The 22,401-nt window shown below is 42.8% G+C and overlaps 1 protein-coding gene across 1 annotated transcript; it reads right to left on the bottom strand.

Moving 5' to 3' along the window:
- Nucleotides 1-3,080: 3,080 nt before the first annotated feature.
- LOC104260595 (guanylate cyclase soluble subunit beta-2) lies at nt 3,081-21,655 on the bottom strand (the record flags this gene model as incomplete). The annotated part of the gene is made up of 17 exons (XM_059822894.1): nt 3,081-3,232; nt 3,983-4,105; nt 4,194-4,408; nt 5,949-6,103; nt 6,390-6,536; nt 8,769-8,917; nt 9,686-10,006; nt 13,737-13,953; nt 15,503-15,606; nt 17,270-17,375; nt 17,463-17,683; nt 18,849-18,948; nt 19,344-19,504; nt 19,702-19,796; nt 20,649-20,722; nt 21,526-21,548; nt 21,607-21,655. Coding segments are annotated over 17 exons (2,412 nt in total), but the record flags the coding sequence as incomplete, so codon positions are not given.
- Nucleotides 21,656-22,401: the final 746 nt, after the last annotated feature.

The raw sequence follows: 22,401 nt of genomic DNA, 5'->3' as shown, positions 1-22,401 counted from the left end.
ACATTTATTAGAGGTATAATGGTCTTAAACTTTTGTATACTTACAGGGAAAAAGAACAGAAAAGGTGGAAGGGAAAAAAGGGAAAGGAATCAAAGTAGTCATTGACAAATGGCAGTCAGTATATTAATGGCAAGATTTATTTTTGAATGATATTTTTGCAGTCTTTAGCAGTGCCCAGATTTTAGAACACATGATGACACACAGGCACGTTAATTTTTAAAAGCAGTTGTGCAGATTTGACCTAGCTCTGCATCACCAGGAGAACCAGATTGTAGCAGAGGCCACAGAGAAACCACTGAGCACATCAGTTTTACCACAGTACAGCATGAAATAACTTACCAGGGAGTACTTGCTGGCAATTAAAACATTCCAATATTAAACATTCATAGATTGTTCAGTGCAAAAAGGGCAGCTATAAGCAAAAGCAAGTGTTAAAATTTGGGCAGAGAGATGCAGGGAGCAATTAAGCCACGGTCCTTTTCTTTCTTCTTCCCAAGAGGATCCATGCAAGTTCAGAGGAGCTCTGGGCTTTTACTTAACACCACTCTGGAATACATCAGTATTAAACCCTGGAATATATACTAAACCCTATTCACTGTTGCCCAGGCTTGTTGGACAATTTCCAATTGGAAATTCTTCCTGTAGGAGAGGTGGTCAGTGGTATTCGGCCACGCAGGTATGGGACTGCAAGGGCAGGTGAGACAGCAAGAGGTTCCCTCCTGCGTTAGCACTGGCCACAGAGATGTACACTCCTGTGTCACACTTGTGCTTGGGGCTAAGTGGCTTTATATCTCCATAGCGAATGCCGATAAAGATGGAGTCCACCACTGCCATCTGTAAAAAGACATGTTCTCCGTTCCATCAGCATGACTAGTCAAGAGTAGTGAAACGTGTCTCTAGGTTGGAGACAAAAAAGTCTTGTCAGAGTTGATTCTCGACTTAAATCAGTGGGATAGTGCCGATTTAACTGTTACTTTGCATTTACATCATTGTGAGAGAAATTGGGTATTATCTTTCTTTAGGAAAGTCTTTTTTTGAAGCTATGGCCATAATACAGAAGTGCAAAGCCATGAGCACTGGACCGGTGGGAAGAAGTTACTAAGGATGAAAGTGGAATTCAGACGTTGTGTGTCTGAGGGTAGCACACAGTAAAATGTTTAAAATCTTGATTCCCAACTTAACAATAATGCATCTTCAACCTAAGGTAGATCTTGCCCTCGCCAAAATAATGAACAGTGCCTAGATAGCAAAATCCTTAATAAATAAATAAAAATAAATAAATAAATAAATAAATAAATCCTGACATTCCTCAAACTGCACTCTCTCAGAATGGTGCTGCTCAGCTGTACCGTGGAAAGTGATAATGTTAAAGGGTGCATCTACATCAGCATTTCAGTCAGAGTCAGGAGTACCCTCCCGAGTGAATTTCCTGGTCAAACCCATTCACTGTACTTTGTTTGATGTTGTAGAGTGATCTCAAAAGCACACGAATGGATCTCTTCTGGATGAAACCAAGTCAGAGGATAAGGTGCTCCAAAAGCTATGTATTCAGTGCGCGGGACAACAGCACTGACAGTTTTGCTCTACACAGAATCTACACAGAATCTACCCGTCCTCCTCTACTGGTCTGCACTACTTGCTAACGTAGGCAGAGCTGTAGAGCATCCAGACAAGGGAGCGACTGTCTTGCAGATTTAAAAAGAAATTCTAACCAGGTGAAATGTCATCTTGTTATACTATAGAGAGGAGGAGATGCCTTTCATCAGTCTTACCTCTCTGTCTGGTGTTTAAAGAGCCTCACTCTTGCTGCAGTCACAGAGGTGGAAATGTGATACTCCAGACTGTAACAGAGGAGTAACGTTATTATCTTCTCCAGTGAGTTCTTGCTCAAAGTTCAAATGGGTGTCATGCTTGTATCCTTAGACAACGAATCCACACCCAAAGGTAATAAATCGGTGTGCATCTCCTGTCAAAGTCACCCAGTACAAGCACATTCCACCTACTCCAAGTTCCGTTTATAGGAGTGCGAGCACAACTGATGGTGCACCAAATTGTCCACAACCTTTATATCCATTGTGGTTTTGCTCCTACATCTTAAATCCCTGACAGCTGAACTTCATTTCTCTGCCATTTCCGATCAGGCGTAACCTAAGAATATATCAGCATGGAAGTAATTCAGCTGAGGAGCCTCTGACTCCAGGTAAAGTGATGTTGATCTTTAGTGCTGTTATATTCAGTGGCATTAACAACATTAATTCCAGCACTGACAGGCTCCTTCTGTAGTCCTGAAACTTTATTTTTGTTTAGCTGGGGTGAGAAAATGAGAAATAAGCTTCCAATTCATTTGAAGGTCTCAGATAGTTCAGGGGCCTTGAACAGTCCTTCAGTGTTGTGATGAATTTGATGCTACGTAACTCCACTCTGTGCATGTCCTTCTATGATCATCTAAGCACAGTTCAAAGGTCGCAGATATTTTTTTTACTGTTGGGTGCTATAAAGTACACAATATTTATGGAAGAATACAGGTTGTATTATTCTGCACTTCTACTGCACAATGCCTTTACCCAACAAAAGACCTGTTAAGAGATTGAACTGTCATCACAGTTAAAATGTAGATCAAACTCTGCTCACCTTACACGGGGAAGTTGTTGGCTGTGCTGAAGTCAAGACAGATGGTCACTTCAGGGAGTGGTTTTTTTATGGCAAGTACTTGTTTGAGCAGGAATATTTCTAGCTGGATGAGTCACCTCTTTCTCTATTGCTGCATGAGATACCAGAAAGTGATTTTTACATAGGGATATTCAAAGACACGGCAGAGGCTGCAAAATAGGTCTTCAAAGCATCCTGCGGTGATTTCCTTCTCCAGTGGGAGTATTATATGCCTCCATTGTTTTCTTTTTGCTGAAAACTGTGATGAAATGTCTTTTTCTTTTTTTCTTGGGTGTTTTTTTGGGGGGTTTGGGTTTGTTTTTTTTTTTTTACAAAATCATGTGGTACTTGATATACAAAATCAGTCCCACAACAGCAAAATGCACTAAATCATAATAAAATTGCTCTGTTTAATGTAAAAAGTAAGAAACTTAGAGTAAAGTGCAAAAATTAGAGCGAATGTTTCTAATCTGTGGCTCTTCAGTAGCAGGTTTGACTCTTCCCCGGTTTAGAGGACAAGGACCATCATCTGCATGCTGGTTGCCATGGAGACTCCCATCACTTTTGGAATCGTAAGTTTTGCCTGAAAGGAAACACTCCTTCAGCATGAGTTTTTAATGACCGCAGAGGTTTCTGCTTGTCAGCACACCATATACTAGATTAACTACCACATCTAAGCAGGTGGGAGGAAAGGGAGTAAAATATTTTCTAGTAATCAGTGACAACATATTTAGTCTGTATAAAATCCGTAAAACAGGTAAATAGAATTACAAGACTTGCTGCATTAGATTAGACTGTTATGGCATCAAATCCATTCTCTCTTTCTCAGTATCAGCTACTTCAAAGGAGAATGAACTTTGGTTGCAGAACATGAGCATGGCAATAAATCCTTCTGACTCCTGCATAGCTGCATAGCCAGTGAGGTGTCTCTTTCTCAGGCTTGAGTTGATAAGGGCTTCCCCATAACTACAAATAATGACAGCTTTTCTAGGAAAAGATGTGTACACGAACAATTGGGTCTGTCCATGTGAAGATCTGTCTAACATTTATCCGTTCCATTTGCACTGCCAGAAGGACTCTGGTGTTTGACAGCTATGTCAGCTTCTTTCTCCCTAGTGCACAATTAACACCTGGAATTTCTCTGGAGGTGAATTTGGTCGGCCCTAAACAGTGTGCAGAATGGTTAGTTTCACCAACATGGATATGTTGGCATGAATTTGTGGCTTGAGTAAAACAATGGTTATTCAGAAGAGGAATATAATGAAGCTGCAAGATCTAGTCTCAGTTACTTCCTAGTTCTGCTGTCTTTGCTAGATGGTAACTAAATAACTACCTGTTAAATCTGCAATTTTTGCTTGATTTCTTCTTTGGAGGCTGTTTTGTGCATCTGTGGGGCCATCAATATACTTCATTGCAATGGCTGGGGTCTGGTCCTTCTCTGGCTGAGTCTGAGTAACTGAAAGAAGAATAGAAAAGGATATTTAATTAAGTTGTATTAACGTTCACTTGTTCAAGGAGGGAAAGATATGTCGAGTTGACTCTACCTGGCTGATGACAACTTGGTATTGTTTCAGTCCTGCCTTCTTGAAAGGACTGAACAGATTCATGGCCAGAACCTAAGTCTTTCATTGGCCTTCCCATAATCTCATTCTCAGTTGCAGTTCTATTTCTAATGAGGAAGTATGTGTGCATTTTCCCTTTGCCTTTTACTTCTATTTCTCCTCTTTCAGTCATCTCAAAATTCTTATATTTTAGGCATCTAAAATATCAGAAGCAAAATGACACATGAAAATTCAAGATTAGCAAAAATGACACTGATGTTTTAGAAGAGCTATTGTAATCTAGGTAATCAATTCACAACAGTCCGAGGAAAACAGTATTGATCTGTGAACAACTGAGGGTTTGTTTCAACTATTTATTCAAGCCTGCTGTGCTTTTATAGCTTTACACATACAGCCTGATCAAAAATCAATGGATCACATAGTCAAACACTTCAGTATGGTGGAGGGTTCTTACTGACCAGTAAATAGAAATTAAGAACTGAGTCAGCCAATATCAGTTAGACAGAACTATCTCCACTCATTTCATCAGAGAAGACAATCAGGTTTGTCAAGCACGATTTACTCCTGGTAAATCCAGACTGGCTATTCCCAATTGCCTTCTCTCTGTGTCCAAAAATGGCTTGCAAGAGGACTTGATTTTCACTGGGACTGGCATGAGGCTGACCAGCCTCCAGTTCCCCAGCCTGTCCTCCTTGCCATTTTTCAATATAGGTGTAACATCTGCCTTGCTTTAGTTGCTACGGTGGTGATCTCCATGACCTTCCAAAGATGACAGTCAGCAGCACTGTAATGCCATCACCCAGCTCTCTCATTACCTTTGGAGGCAGCCCCTCTGCTCCCATACACTTCTATAGATTGAGATTTCTCAAAAGCCCCCTGATCTGATCCTCTTCCAATACTGGTACTTCACCTGCTCCTTCAACCCTGACTCTAGGTGCAGGGACCTTGAAGTCCTCGTCAGTGAAGACTGAGGCAAGAGAGGCCTTGAGTAACTCAGCCTTTATTCAGGGCATTGTCACTAAATCACCTGCCACAGCAGGTCCACTTTTCCATTTATACTTCTCTGCTAACATAGCAGAAGCTCCTCTGACTGCCTTTGAACCCTCCTTGCCCATTTCAATGCTAGCTGAGCTCTGGCTTTCCTACCATCATTCCTATGCGCCCAGACAATGGTTTTATACTCCTCCTTTGTAGCTTGTCTTTACTTCCACCTCTTGCATACATATTTTATGCATACATAAAATTCTTGAAAACATAGTATTTAATTTTTCTTGACATGAGTTTTAGGAAAGTAAATTACTCACTGCATGAAATAGGGTAGTGGTTTATGCAGTTAATCCTTAGTAAGTGCAAATAAAACTATTTCACCATAAATTGTTGTGCTCAATCAGAGAGATTTTAAAGCTTTTGTTATGCAGGATGTCAAATTAAATGTTCTGACTGTCTTTTTGGCATCTACATCACTCTATTGGTACTTCCAAATAAGCTATCGCAATTATTTTTTTCCCATATTTTGCTCTCTAGGATCGAGACTCTCAAACCTCTGTCTCCATACACAAGTGCATTTGAAATAATGAGAACAAATAAAACTCTTTGCAAGCAGTGATTTTTCTTTATAAGTAAGCTGCATAAGTCAGTGACTAAAGACAGCATCGTCTACATTGAAAGTTCCAGCTGTCAAGACAGTGTTTTTTCGCACAGCTTTTAACAGGCAAAGTTTCCATCATAGTTACTCACTGATAGGCACTGGAGCTTAGGTGAATTTTACTCGGGACACCATGACTCTCCATCCGGGAAGCTATATTCACCGTGTCTCCAAACAAGCAATAACGAGGCATCTTTTCTCCAACAACTCCAGCCAAGACAGGACCTGTATGGATCCCAACTCTAATCTTTACAAAGACATAAAACACCCCCCAGAAATGTCACTTGTTATTTAACATCTTTCTTAAAGCTATCCAGCCACCTAAAAGTTCGTCCTAACACAACACTGGACACCAGTAAAATATCAAATATCCACAGGGAGAGGCTCTTCATGAAAAATGTACCCATGTGGGCCTTGCCCAAAGTCACAGAGGAGTCAGAAGAAGCTCTTTGATGTCCTACTGCAATACATTAATCAGAAGCCCAGCCCAAGAAGCAGACAGACACACATGCATCTTTGCATTAACAACTTACTTGGATAGGATTTCCAGAAACTGGGTTCTGTACTCCTTTAGCTGCTATTATCATCCCCAAGGCAAAGTTAGCAACTCGCTCAGCATGGGTGGGTACAGGCACAGGGACACCACCTACCACCATATAGGCATCTCCAATTGTCTCCACCTTCAATTGAGAGGGACAAGCGTATGAGCATGCCGTATATATCTCGCTCAAGTTAGTGCTTTGCTGTTTGGGGCTCTTCTTACCTGCACCAATTCCTCCTTTCTTCTAAAAGATGTTTCAAATCACTAAAAAGCTTTAGCACATGTGAATTTCCTTGAGATGGGGATCCTTTCCTTGACTCCACACTAAAAATTTCAATACATCCCGCCCCTGCTTACTTGACCCATTTTAGGTATCAGTGGGAGAGACCCTAAGGAGTAAGGGATGCTGGGAAAGTGTCAGACTTTTTGCCTTCCTCTTACCCAGGGCAGACGTATACGCAAAGAGTCATCCCCAGGCACAGACTCCTGAGCCAGGAGGTTATCCAACAGCTGAATGCTATTAATTAGCTCTAATTCACAATTGGTGTTAAAAGCTTATTTCTTTTTTAAAAGAGATTTCTTTTTTAAAAAGTCACAATAAAGCAAGGGAGTCTATTCACTGGTGATTATTATTAGAAACCTCCAGTCTCCAGGATGTCAGAGAACGCAAAGTGTGAACTAAACAGTTCGGAAGCATCCTTCCTTACAACCAGCTGTTTTCGCACAACGTGCTGCAGCCTGTGAGACAAAAGCTGAAGGGTTCATCCTCCTTCAGGCATCCAGTCTCCTTGAAGTGCGTGATAAGGCACCTGAGAAACACTCTGGGGTTTGTCCCTGTACCAGAGATTTCGCTGGGAATAGAATAGGTCTGTTTGAAACAGAGAATTCTCAAATGTTTAAAATTCACTGTAGAAGACTGTTACAAGGTAAGGAAACTTTCTAAACTGCTCTTATGAGACTTCATTGTTACATTTACCATCAATAAATAAGAGATCAGTTTAAATTAGATTCACTGGATTTCTTAAAAATGAACACCAATAGGAGAGCAGGAACATAATTTCATGTTTGGGTTTGTTAATTAACATAATGACTTAAAACTGATCAGCACATTAGTCTCGAAAAATGTGTTCCTGTACATGCCTTCTATCAGATAGCCAACCCCATAGTAATGCCTGTAATTTTCTGTAACAAATTAAAAACAACTGTAAGAAGCTACTAATGCAAATAGATACCCTAATTATTTTTCAGCTGTGGTAGGAGATTTAATTTAACAAGATTTATTCATAACTTCAGACATTTATAAGCTTGGGCCAAGTTTCTTTGATCAATTTCAATATTTCACTTCTTTCTCAATTCCCTGAAATGGTAATCTCGTCCTCCCTCTGTACCCTAGTAACCTCCTTCAATATTAATAGGAGTTATATACAGGCATCAAAAGGAGATTATCATAGTGACAGATAATTTACTCATGATGGATGATTTAGACCGAATATGATGCTAATTTATCCTAAAATCTGTGGGCCATATCCTGGATGCTTCAATTATTGAATACAGTTTCCTTGCTAAGGCAGAAATGCTTCTGATTTCCCAGTACAATTTATTGTGGGATGAACTGCGTGCCTTGCCTGAGCAAGGAATGAATGAGATTTGATTTCACCCTTTACTATTTCTGCCTTCCTAAATATTTAATGTGCTGGGGACAGACAGAAACTTAGGACTTGCTCTTCAGCTCGTCGAATCTGGGTAGCTCCGGAGATGTTAATAACACTATTATTATATGTCAACCAGGGCTCTGATCCTTCCAGCACGGTTTGGAGACAACATGTACATTACAGGCTAGACTTAATGAATGCTCTTTGGGGTCAGCAGATCTATACCATTGCCTAAGATCTCCATGAAACAAAACAAAGTCTAGGTATTTTCTGGGTATTGTTTGTAATGTTATTTCCCACCAAAGGAGACACTTAAGGACAGTGACCTATTTACAACAGGTTGGAATAAAAGAACTAGGAAAATTATTCAAACTGGTCCATAAACTAGGATATCCTGTCATGTTGGGTAGGCATTTGAGAGAGGAGCAAGAGACAGACACATGAAAGAACAGCCATTCCGGTGTTAGCGTTGTGGAAAGAGACTCTAGCCCATGGCAGATGTTACATTCCTGTCTGAAAATCTTAAGCATATTTGATCACACTTCTGCCTGTTTTTTAGTTTCTCTGTGTGGCCACTACAAATATGCAATATTTTATGGTTTATCAGAAATCATGCTGGGAGGAAGAGGATTTAAGTGCATTTAAAAACAGAAGAAACCAAAACAACAATAAAATCTTTTTCCAGACTATTTCTACAGCGTCTATCGATCAGAACATACCTTGTACACATCATGCACTGTGGTCAGTCTGTCAAATCGCAGGTACATTGAGTTTAACATGAGGACTATCTGAATAGGCTCACATTGGGCACAAATGTTGGTGAAGGTCACAACATCGCTGAACAATATAGTGCACTCCTTGAACTCTCCTGTGAGCAGAAAGACCAATAGTAACTACTTGTAATGGCTGGACAATCATGACATCTGTTTGAGACCTGTTTGCAAAGATTACTTTCTCATCGTTCTTTTAGGACAGATGACCTATCAGTTGTAATACTCGTATATGGGTGCTGATATGAAAGAGAGATTTCAATGTAAGAGTATATCAAATATAAGAATCATCGCACATCTCAAACGATCCAGACATCTGAATACATCCCTTTGTCCATCCGTATTCGGAATATACTTAGCTCTTTACCCCTAACTTCATATACGTGCTTACTAAAGGGAATTTAAGCATATTCTTACTTGCTATCCTTAATAACGATGAGAATCATGATGATTCTAGGTTTATAGATAGCATAGAGGAACTAAGAGAATTTTCTAGGAAAGACCAATTTCTTTATTCCTTTCATTTTTGAGCCCTCATTTCCCTGTGTACCCACGTTAAAAAAAAAAAACCCTCAGTTTACTGTTGAAACACTGAATTTTGTTCCCTGAATGGGCAGCTGGTACCACCTTTCACCTCCTAAGGAACAACTTTGGCAAATGGCTTCCAAAGCTTTGTTTGAATGAATAGTCTAATCTTAATTATCAGAGAGATTAAGGGTCCGCAGTCATCCTGCTACCCATGAATCTCATCAGGTAGAGAATGTACGCCATGATATTGGCAAAGGGGCTGTGCCAGCACCCCAGTCTCTCTATCACCATCACCTGGTGCACGAATCATGCATCACAAATGCATCCTGCTCATTCACCTGCCTCAACTCGCTTCCCCTCTTTCAGCTGGTTGGCCACGTGCTGAGGAAGCATGGCGTAGAGCAGAGCTTCAGTCTTTTTCTTCTCTTCCTCCAGGTGCTTCGACAGTACCCGCAGTTCTTCCTTCTTCCTCTCCAGCTGGTTAGAGAGCTCCATCTCTGCCAGACGCTGCTGATTGAGAAGAATCAAATCCCTGGTCACGTCGTGAGGTGCAATGTCTGCAATATGCATCTGTCGCTCCTCCAGTTCATGCAAAGTGCGAAGCAAAGGTGAGCAGAGATAGAGCATGCACTGCAGGGACTCCATCCAGATCATCTGGCCTGTTAGAAACAAGCATCGGTAAGAGTTTTCAGCAGCTTGGACTTTCACGTGATGCGCAGTATTACTAATGTTAATTTTAGGGGATGAGTTCTAAGGACAGTGGCTTTTTGAAGGGTCTGGGTCATCACAGGGATTATTCTGTTTCCTGGAATTGGAGGTGGACTTGTTTGGAGGAGGTACACTAGGCAAATAAAAAAATTCCAGGACCCAGAAAGCAGTCACTCGCTCATTGCAACTGCTAGGCAGAACCCAACCATGCTTCAGGTCCCTCCTCTTCACGAGGAACCCCAGTGCTCGCAACATCTCTCTTCTCCTCTGCTACTGGCTCTTGAGCTGTTCCTGAAGCCAGTCAGTCAGCACCATGCACAGGGGAACTGAGACTCACAGTGATTAAGTGAAACATTTAAAGTTTAATTTCACAGTGGGTAATATGTGGCCCCAGTAAAGTCAACGGAGCCTTCCTTCCTGGAGGCTGGAGCTTTTGGTCACTATGATCACCTAAACAAGCAGGTACAAAAATGCCTGAAAGGTAGAAAGGATTTTTGGTGGGGTATTGAGTTTTTGTTTTCTTTGTTGAGATTTGGTTATGGGTTTGATTTGTTTATGTTTTTAATTATTATTATTAGTCTTTATTTGCTTCATAAGCATCCTTGGTTTCTGAACAGCAATCTAGGAATTCCTATTTCTTTCTTTCTTTCTCTCTGACCCCATCCCCAGGGCAACTGGATGAAGAGCTTGAAAACTAACAGGATTGGAACATCAGAGGCACCCTGTGAATTAACCCTGACAGCATAAGAGGAAGTAAAATTGTACCTGTGACTAGTTAAAGTTACTTGGTTTGGTACCATCACTTTTTTCAAGGTCTCCCTAAACTCTTAATGTTTTCTGAATCTCAGGAATACCAGATTTGACACTCATTATGTAAAGGTGAAAGGAGAAAAGGGAAAATTAGGTCATATTATACAGCTCAGAGAAGCAAAATTGAGGTCACAGAACACTTAAACAAAATGTCATTATAGTTAATTACGTGAAGCAGAGAATCATTCCATACTCATTCCTCTCAGTAAAAATAAATCAAATAAAATATCTTTTTTTCTAAAATAATTTTAACTGGTAAACTCTTATGTAATATTTGGGGGGGGTGAAGACAGAAATCAGAATCTGAAAATGCAACTACAAAAAATAAAAGCAGAGCTAACCGTCTATTTTTATCCACATTTGAAACCCAGCCAGTTGCAAATAACTCCCCTCAAAGGCATAAATTAAGAATGAATCATGTATTCACATTTTAGGAATCAAAATGCATGGAGGCACAGGGGAAGCCATTTCTTTCCTCCAGCTGTAGCAGTATCAGGACTTTGTCCCTAAGCACTTCCCTCATCCCCTGCCCCCCCCATGGGATACAGTCTTGGAAAGAAGAAGGGTCCAGAAGAGCTGGTTGATTTCCAAGGATCTCCTCTTCCAAGTTCAGGAATGGTCTATCCCGATGTGCAGAAAGTCAGGCAAACATGCTAGGGACCTGCATGAATGAACAAGGAGCTCCTGACTAAACTCAAACATAAAAAAGAAAAAATACTAGAGGTGAAAGCTGGGTCAGGTCACCCCAGAGGAAGAGACAGGGTTGAAAAACCCAAAACCCACCTGGACTTGCATCTGTTGAGGGATAAGAAGGGCTTCTACAGGTATATGAGCAGCAAAAGGAAGACTAGTGAAAATGCAGGCCTGCTGCTGAATGGGGCAAGGGATCTGCTAAGAAAGGATATGGAAAAGTCCCACCAGTAGGAAAGTCTGGAGCGATGAAGACCTACCGTCAGCACAGGAGGTTCAGGTTAGTAAACATTTAAACAAATTGGATATACAGAAGCCCACGAGACCTGACGTGATGCCTCCAGGATGAAGTTCAATAAGGCCAAGTGCCGGGTTCTACACTTTGGCCACAACAACCCCATGCAACATTACAGGCTTGGGGATGAGTGGCTGGAAAGTTCCCCCGCAGAAAAGGACCTGGGGGTGTTGATCAACAGCCGGCTGAATATGAGCCAGCAGTGTGCCCAGGTGGCCAAGAAGGCCAATGGCATCCTGGCTTGTATCAGAAATAGTGTGGCCAGCAGGAGTAGGGAGGTGATCGTGCCCCTGTACTCGGCTCTGGTGAGGCCGCACCTCGAATACTGTGTTCAGTTTTGGGCCCCTCACTACAAGAAGGACATCGAGGTGCTGGAGCGTGTCCAGAGAAGGGCGACGAAGCTGGTGAGGGGTCTGGAACACAAGTCTTATGAGGAGCGGCTGAGGGAACTGGGGTTGTTCAGTCTGGAGAAGAGGAGGCTGAGGGGAGACCTTATCGCTCTCTACAACTACCTGAAAGGGGGTTGCAGAGAGGTGGGTGTTGGTCTCTTCTCCCAAGTGACTAGTGACAGGACTAGAGGAAATGGCCTCAAGTTGCGCCAGGGGAGGTTCAGGCTGGATATTAGGAAAAATTTCTTTACTGAGAGAGTAGTGAAACATTGGAATAGGCTGCCCAGGGAGGTGGTAGAGTCACCCTCCCTGGAGGTATTCAAGGAGCGTGTGGATGTGGCATTGTGGGATGTAGCTTGATGGACATGGTGCTGTGTGGTGTTGGGTGGGTTGTGGCTTGTTGTTGTTGTTGTGTGGCGTGGGTTTTGTGGTTTTTTGTTTTTTGTTTTTTGTTTTTTTGGGTTTTTTTTTGTTTTCAGGTTGGACTCGATGATCTTACAGGTCTTTTCCAACCGTACTGATTCTGTGATTCTGTGATTCAGGTCTCCCGCAGCATCCAGTGCTGAGGGATCTGGCCAGTGTCATTGCAAGGCCACTCTCAATTAGTTTTGAAAGGTCATGGTGACTGGGGGAGCTTCCTGAGGACTGGAAGAAAGTAAATGTCACTCCTATTTTCAAGAAGTAAAGGATGGAGGACCCAGGAAGGTTTGGAGCATCTGTCATGTAAGAGGAGCTACGAGAGCTGGGGTTGTTCAGCCTACAGAAGACAAGCCTCAGGGGAAGCTTATCAGTATGTATAAATACCTGATAGGAGAGAGTAAAAAGTACTTTTCCCAGTGGTAGCCTATGAAAGGACAAGAAACAATGGACACTAACTGAAATGCAGGAATTCCATTTAAACATAAGAAAAACCCTTTTTACTGTAAGGGTGGTTAAACATTGGAATGGGTTGCCCAGGGAGTTTGTGGAGTCTCCATCCTTGAATATATTCAAAATCCAACTGGACATGGTCCTGAGTAACCTTCTCTAGTTGACCCTGCTTTGAGGGGAGAAGGACTAGACAATCTCCAGAGGTCCCTTCCAAACTCAACTGGAGTTGAGTCAATTCTGCGACTCTGTGAATAGCTGAGACTAGAGGTGGTTCAGAAAACAATCTAATCCTCCCTTGGCCTTGCCCCTGTTACTCAGGAAACCTGCAAAGATGTGGGTTTTGCAGCATTAGAAAAACACTGTCTTTCCAAGCCTTTCAAATGGGAGGGCAGTTGTTATTTCTAATGGAAAACCTTCAAAATCTGGTGACGTAATAGCAGAATTTGTCTACAAGCACCTTAAAGTACTGTTTGTCTAAACAGAACCATCTAATCCTCTCTTCACCACACAAAGACAAGACCATTTGTAGGACTTTGTGAAGCCAGGAGTCCACAGAAAGGCATTAGCTCAATTCCAGCATAATTCCTGATTTAATATGAACACATGCTCTTGCAAACAGTGAAGTACCTCTCAGCTCTAGCATTGGCCGTTGTTTCCATGACTCTGGCATCATCTCTCTTCTAGTCTGGAAAACAAATTGGCTGTTGATGAATTTCTGAATGCTAGAGATGGTGAAGGGTACTTCTGGGTGAACGATACTGAAATAGTGATCCAAGCAGATGCCCATGGTCTGAAGGCCGGGTACAATCTTTTGAATGCTCACCCCAGCTTGCTTCACTCTGAGCTTAAAAAGAAAATATGGACAATGTGTTATAATTCATATCCTGTTTGGGTTCAGGCCAAGCTATAGCTCATCACTGTTTACACATGCACACACACTTAGCCTTGCTATACTAAATGGCTTATTTCTGAGCAAAGTTTCTATCTTATTAGTGTATTGCCACAAAGCTCTGAAAGAATGTCCTTCATAGCAAGACAAAGCCCCCAGAAAGGAATGTTATTATCCAAATGCTCTTCCCTATCAATTGTTAAAACCAAACCAAAATTATCTGCTATTATGCTTGCTTCCATTTGTCTAGGCCTAACGAAGAGCCTTACGGGTAGCTGCAAGGGAAAATTAGAGATACCAGAGCGTGTTCTGCATTCCAAAAAAGAAAACAGCTGTGGCACAAAATGTCTTGGCCAATATTAATTTTCTAATGGATGCCATGGGTTACCTTCTCTTAACCATTGCAGCGTAAAGGTTTAGTCATTCTCTTTTAGGCTAATGACCATATACGAGCTCCTAACTCCTGCAGAAATGTCCACTGTGCCTTCACTGCTTGTCATCAGAGTTTTTGAAGCTCTGACCTAGCTACCAATAATGGGTGCAGGACTTGCCCTTTTTCCACACTAGTAATTTTATCAAATTATGCTGACTGGATGTCTTGAAAGTTTTAAAACTCCGAACTTTGGCTGACGTGGACCATAGCACGAAGTGGACTATGTGCTCTGGAATCTCTATCAGTGTGATGCCAAAACACGTTCCCTGAGTGGCGATATTCAGCTTTCTTCTGCTGTCCCCTTCTCAGCTTCTCCTTTCGTTGCTCCTGTCTTAAGCTAATAGTATCTGCACAGAACTGGGAGCAAGAGGAACTGTAGCTGGGTGGGAACCCAGGCTAGTTGGAAAGCAGCCACAGAGCAGTCCCTGCCAAGGGAAAGGCAATTCCATTGCTGCAGAGTATGTGGGCACAGGAAAGGAGACTCAATCCTCCCCTGGAAGATAAAGAGATTTTTGGGTCCAGTTCCTATGACACGGAGTTGCATGCTGCCCGATTTAGCAGGTAGCTGCGTTTTCCCAGCAGAATTGTGTAGGAGTAGACTCAGGAAGCACGTAGAGCTTCAGTTGCCAGCAAAGCCTTACAAAAGCCTTTGGCTAGATTGGTAACTGGGAGGAGAGCGTGACTAGCTACCAGTACAAAGCCAGTTTAAAGGATGGTCGTGCCTCTGGCACATCCAAGGACAGGAAGGTGGCCAGAAACCTCAGAAAATTCTGTTCCGTGTTTGGCAATGGATAGACTGCTGCAATAAACCTTGTTGGCATATCTGTAGCTGTTTCAGACATGGCAATCTCCATAAATTCAAAGGAGATTCCTATCTGAAATGATCCAGATCCAGTTGTTCTGAGTGACTTTTATTGCCTGTCTCTGTACAGAGCACTTCTGCAAATCCCACAAATGAGTGTGCACTGTACACAGAGCACACGCAGCAGTGAACTGTAGGACAGTCAAAACAGAAGAAAATAACTATACGGTTTAGGCAAACTAAAGGCCCTTACCACATGCTTGTCCTACCTCTTTGTCAAAAACCATATGAAAAGGAAGTCCATTGCAAAATGTTTTTGTATCAATCCAGAGGCTCTTGGGATAAACAGGATCAAATCCTCTCAGGAGCTTACCTGTGGCAAGATAAATGTGTAGTTTTTAGTCAGGTTGCACCTCATAAAAGCAGTCAGCACTACTTTTTAGCACTCAGTGAGACAGGACCCTATATCATAATGAGTGAAGACAAAGTAAACAGTGTGTGGGTCCAGAAATGTGCATACGTCTGTGCTAAATGCTCCACAGTTTAATACACAGCTGATTAGCAACTAATCTGAGTTGGCTGAGAGTTTAAAACTTAACCACACAAAAAGCATGGAGCACTAGATGCATGACATTATGTGGAAACAATAAGAATAGATGAACAACTGTAGATGTTTCCGCTCTACGAATTTGCAGATGTCATAGCAATATAACACAGCCATATCCCACAAAAATGCACACAGAAGTGGATTTAATATACTTTGCCAGCTACTAAGGAACACTTATGGAGAAAAACCCAGCATGATCTGGGTTTCAGTCTCCTATACGCTGGTCCGTAGCACACAGACCAAATAACTGTTTGGTTTCTATTTTACCTACCCTGAGTTTTTTTCAAAATGGTCACAAAACTACAGAGCAGGTTGTGCTTGCTAGTGAACAAATATTTTTGTAAAATGAATAAAATGGGTAAAATAGTCAAAACTGCTCAGTTGACTGAAGCACCCAACACTTTTGGTCTTCAAAGCATAAAGCTGGATTCTCCAGTAACCCACAATAATTAAAAGGATGATTATTTCAAGTGTTCCCTTTCCCCCAGAAGGTGGCTATGACAGTTACTCTAGTAAATTCTGCTTGATAACGAATGCTCAAGTCACTTAGGACACTGGTGAAAAAGATTACAAATTTAGGACCCAACTTTTAGACCTCTTACTGCTTCAGGGGAAGTCAATGTGGGTTTTTCATCTTTCAAAGTCTGGCTTTTGATAACTCTTGCATTTATCATTAAAGGATTTTATTTTTTTAAGTAATAATGCTACTCTAAAATTCTATTTTGAATATATATGAATTTCTTAATCAATCTATCTGCTCTTGTAATGCATGTGGCGTTGCACCAGATGATATCAGGTTCAATTTTTCACTCCTCCCAGAATCCAGACAGCTTGGTGCTACTGAGCTGGATTCTCATTCCTCTTGAGGAATCAAAAGATCCTAACTGCAAAAATCCTTCCGTTTTATAAACATATATAAACAGAGATGATAAACATATAATATATAAAGATATAAACAGAGATTGCTAGATTAGCAGTAGTTTTTGGTAGTGGAAGGTGTAATTTGGCTTTCAGAATTTATTAGAGTTGATAACTTTGGAAAGGAGTAGCAGCTACCAAGTCAAAAACCACTCTTTTAAATTCATCATCTTAGACCAAGTGACGTGAGAAGGAAGTATCAAATGTACCACACAATGACATTTTACAGAAGAATACTTGCCAGAAGAAAACCCTGTTTAAGAGAGAAAAGTGACAGGTCATATTCCATTTAAGTATCTGTCATTACTAAGCATGCTTATTATCTGCTATTTTTCTTTGATTACCAATGTCTCAACAAAAGAAACTTAACCAGAAACATTTTGAAAAGAGACAGAGGAAATATGAATGGTAACTTCAAGATGGATGGGTGGGTGGAAGTAGGGAGGCTTACTGACTTTCTTATTGAAGAGACTCAGAAATGATGGCAAGCTCGCTCTGAATGATCTCTCACCTTTTCCTAATGTAATTATTCCTCTTATTGTTTTCCAGTGACTTTTCTTGACAGGACAAACAGAGCTTCCTCTGTCTCTAATTGTATTCTTGGCTTTTTCAAGGTCCTGTTGAAATAAATCCAAAGGGAAATTCAAGGTTGTTTTTATTTTAATCATATTTTAATAATATATTGATAATGAATATTAAAATACCTCTTTATTCAGTTGGTTCTCAATTTGTTTTTCAGAGTCAGCAAGATATTGAGGTGAGGAAGAAAATTTATTTCTTTCCTTGTATGAAAATACAGGGTTTTGAGTGACAAGAAAAACAATATGTTCTTTTTTACCAGTTCGTTCTTCTTCCTCTGTTTGATTGACTATTTCCATTGAAATCTCAATGTTAAAAAAGTCCAGGGCTGCTGCACCAATGATTCCTGAAGGGGAAACAAAAGACAAAGTATTTCCAAGAACAAAGGCTTTCCATTTTCCCTTTTAGAGAGCCCACAGTGGAATTTCACTGTTTCAGAAATCACTTTTCCAAAGGACTCTGGAAGAAGAAATCAACCTGCTGTTACCTATGTTGCTCCTACTACCATTGCCATGATAAGAATACGTGCATACGAGATAAGCTTCACAGTTACTGTTTCTTTTGTCTTGTCTGATGACAAATGCTTATTTTCACCAGAAAAAGCTCAGCAGGATATCTGAAGAATGTGTCCAAATAGTCATACATAGCAACAATATGAATTCCCATTAACCCAAAAAATGCACGGGGTCTAAAGAGATTCTGCTATAACAATCTATTTCAGTCGTTGCAGAATATTTTCTTTTGAAAGGAAGGAAATATCTCTCACGAAGATGCACAATCAGTCCTCTCATTTCTGCTTCGCTATTAGGCGAAATACTGGACAATGATATGAAAAGCTCTGTCTGAAATTCCAAATAGTTCTGTGCTTCAATAGGAATATCAAATGAATTTTGACAAAGGGGGAAGTTTTGGTAAACTTCTAAATTCAGCAGCATCTGTGAAAGAAAGGAATATGATCGTCTCTTACAGACTTACAGCAGTTTAACCCTTGCAAGAGTACAACTCTGGAGATTCCTCTAAATGTCGGTAAAAGATTCAGTTCTGAGCAGGGTTCAATAGCAGTTTTACAGACTGCATGTACTGCAGGAGTATTTATTGCAGGATGGATGGATGTCTTAAAATCAACTATAATTTCTACTTCACTGTAATTTAAGGAGCATGAGTCATTGAGAACTAATCAACAGTTAGACACAATACACACCATGAATTTTATTTTTTCTTCCAGGAAGGGAATTCTATAGGAGTTCTATGGCAGGAATGAACACTTATGGCCTGGGTTGCCATATCGTAAATCTTGATGGAAGCTACTGGGAGCTAGAAGTGATCAGGCAGTAGGGAAATACCGAGGTCAGATGTCTGGTGACTAAACTCTGCCAGGCTTCAATTCCACGGCCAGTCCTCATCTGAGAAAAGATTCTGAAATCTGAGTAAAGTATAACTGCAAATATATGATTACGCTGTATATATATTGCATTACCAGCTGATCTGTACTCTGCATTCTATCTGATTACCTGGCACAATATGGCACAGACCTCTTCTGTCTGAATAGTAATGTAAATGCATTGACCCGTCTTCATTCTTTTCTACTCTAAAAGATGGTGCATTCATCTCCTGAGGAAAAACAAACAAAATCAAAACCTCAATATCTTTTTCTGATAAAGAATAGTGGTGAATTCCACTTGTACAAAAGCATCCCATATCTTAATAAAATAAGCAGTAATAGGAATAAGCTGAAAAAAAGAAAATTAAATACGCTCACCTGCGAAGGAAAATTACTATGCATTAAAGCCAATGTACTAAATAATATCTAATGTTGAGGACTAGTGAGAAAAAATTATTTTAAAAAATTGTCCTAACATTTTGGAGTAATCAGTTTCAGAACACAGGAGAGCCTGTTATAGCATCTTTTTCCATTATTCGTTCACACCTATGAGATGCTGCTCCTTGTGTTGCAAACTCTGGCAGAGTCCACCCATGCCTGCTCAGTAATTACTATTTGAACTTGCCTGGTAAGAAAGGGACAGATAGCTGTGCAATGCATCCAGGTTCTCTATGAATTCGTAGAGATTTCCACCCAGTGTCCTCAGCATGTGGTCATAGCCTGAGCGTTTACAGAACTCAAAGAAATACTCTCCAAACTCTCTCAGAACCATGTCAGCAGGAACACCTGGCAAAATAAAGATACCTTAATGAATAAGAAAGGTTTGGAAGTTCTTTAAATGCTGGATTAAGGTGGATGAAGAGTGAATGAAGAAAATTTGCAACGTAGGGAGTGCATTCCAAAGAGCACAGGAGACTAAAACCCGGGCTGCAGTCTCAGGCTTGACCCAGGGTGGTTCATTTTTGAGGCACGGTGACACATACCTAATATTTTGCAGGCTTGGTCGATGAGCTGCATTGTGATCTCATCTTTGTAAACCTCAAAAGTCAAGAAAGAATCCTGGACTCTGGCCTGCAGTCTGCAACAGAGAAGACAATATTCTTGTCTCACCAGTCCCGTAAATATAACATGCTTGGGTGAGCCAACTGACATTCATTAAGCACTGTTTGCTGTTAACCCACTCCTTAACCTCCTTCAAGCCTTATGTTGGAACACACCACTTCCCCTAATGGTTTAAGAGTGTTGTTTTAACATGGCTGAATGGCGGTGCCCACCTCTCCATGCCTGCTATTTCACGTTACGGTAAACTCTTTCAAGGATTAGGGCATCATGCTGTGGGGGGCTAGAGCAAGTGGAGTCTTAGTTTGTCTTCTGGTCTGCTGGTTTGTTGTTCAATGTGGCCACAATATCAAGCTCTTGGGTCTCCACAGACTTGATGAAAAACTTGCTGATTTTTTATATTGGCCTCAATGGCTATTATATGTATATATCCAAGTATCATTTATATATCTTTATAACTTGGAAAATACCAAATAGCTCATAAAGTAAAGAGAAAACCAGAGAAGATGATAGATTTAGCTGCTTTTCTGAAAGAACTGGAATTAAACTGACTTCACATCAAGGATGACATATTTTCAGTGTAATTACTTTTCAATATTGTCACAATGAGCCAGCGAGTCTATTGCGCAATTGTCTATAAGACTAAATGTCATCCTTAATTATCTGATGTAACAAATTCATTGGGACAAATTAGTATCAGAGTATGAAGCGTTACAAGGTAAGAAACCCTTGCTTTTGCCCTGCTAGTTACTTCTCATAATTACTTGAGATACACATCAACTGCCATTTACCAGTGAGAAATTACAATCCTCTGCTGCTGAATTCCTGAGCATTTTCTTTCAATACACCACATTTATTGGGAACACGTTACCTTAATTTTTCCCATGTTTCTTCACCATACTTTTCAACCACCAAAGACTTCAGGCATGTATTTATAAATCCGTACTGCAAAAGCAAATATATGAACATGGAAAAGACATACCGATTTTCAAAATGCAGCCCAAACATGCCCCCTTTTTGTATTTAAGATTCCACTGCTAATTTTACATTGCAGAAGAGAAGGTAATAATGTTTGACAGCCATTATGTCTTCCAGTAAACAGCATAGCCTGTGTCTCAGCGTTTCCCAAGTGTTGGGCAAAGCAGAGCGAACACGTTCAATCCTCTTTGGCAGCCCAGGCCCCAGGGACACCAGGTGAGGGACCCGCTGTGCCACGCACACCGCCTGCAGCACGTCCCCGCCGGCGGCTGGAGCAGCAGCCACGCGCAGCGGCAGCACCGGGAGGTAAGTTTGGCTCCGCCGCCACTGCTGCTGTTTGCGTTAGCGCTGGCAAACCGTGCACCGGGGGGGGGACGGGGGGACGGGACGGGACGTGGGGGGAATGTTAAAAGGAGAACCGTAAGTAGCACTATCACAGCAGCGACAGCCTAGGGATGGCGCGGTCCAGATCCCCCAGAGCAATGCGGGTTAGCATCCCGCCCCGGCACGGCAGGCAGGAGGCTCTCAGCCGGCCGGTGGCTCGGGCCGGGAGGGAGCGGCAGGAGCTGGCTGGCTGTCCCCGGCAGCAGCTGTCTGTCTGTCTGTCCCCGGCAGGAGCTGGCTGTCCCCACTCACCCCCCGCTGCCTTCCCCGCAGGCAGCCTGGCACCGCCCGGGGCCGGAGGAGGGTCCGAATCGCCCCCCCTCCCCGCAGCCCGGCCTCGGGGAGCCCCCCGAGCCCGCCCCCCGCCCGCCCCGCGGGCCGCTCACCATCCTGCCGCCGCCGCCGCCCCTCCGCCGCCGGCCCCGGGCTCCGGCCGCCGCCCCGGGCGCCGCCGCCGCCGGCTCCCGCCGCGCCCGCCCCGCTGCCTGCCCGGGGGGCGGCGGCACGGCCGGGCCCGGCCCCGCTGCTCCCGTCCGCGGCCGCCGCCGCGGTGGCAGCCGGTGGCCGCAGGCGGAGGCGCGGTGCCGGCGCGCACGGGGCCGCCCCGAAAGGCGCGGCGCAAGGCGCCCCTCGCCCGCCCGGCGGGCCCGGCGGGTCTTCTGCGGAAAACGCGCGGCTTCTGTAGTCGCCTGCGCTGCCGGAATTCGGAGTGATGCCGAAGAGCATCTCCGTGAAATGGCATCGCTGCCACGTTTGCAGGTCACGGCGGTCTCCCAGTGCCAGCTCCCTGCCGCTGGAGCCCGCAGCACGGCCAGGTGGGACGTGGTGTGGTCAGATCCAGCCGGACGTGGCAGGGCGCAGGCAGGCTCGCCGGCTCCTGGCCTCCCGAGGCTCCGCTGGGGCCAGCAGCCGGGAGGGTGACAAGAGAGGAGGCTCTCTCTTGCCAAGGCTTTCTTAAAACTGCTCTTAGCAGAGCGGGAGCAGTAATGGTGGCGTCAACAACCACGCTTGCCCAAGGATAGGAGGTTTGTAGGGAGAAGCAGCATCTTTTGTTTGGCCGGTGGATGCTGCTGAGCCATGCATTGCTGCCGTAGGCCTGACAAGAAGCAGGAGATGAAGCTGGTTGTACACAACTGCCCGTCGTCCGGGCTGCGTCTGCAGCCACCCAGCCCGTCTGAGAGGAAAGGACAGCAGTGGGGATGTTAGCAGGAATACGGTGGTCGGTTTTAGATGCAATGAGTTCACGGGGTTTAGTGCCTGGC

Source organism: Gavia stellata, chromosome 11, assembly GCF_030936135.1.
Source record: "Gavia stellata isolate bGavSte3 chromosome 11, bGavSte3.hap2, whole genome shotgun sequence".
Taxonomy (NCBI): Eukaryota; Metazoa; Chordata; class Aves; order Gaviiformes; family Gaviidae; genus Gavia; species Gavia stellata.
Note: the sequence above shows the minus strand (reverse complement) of the source record. Positions and strands in the feature narration are given on the sequence as shown.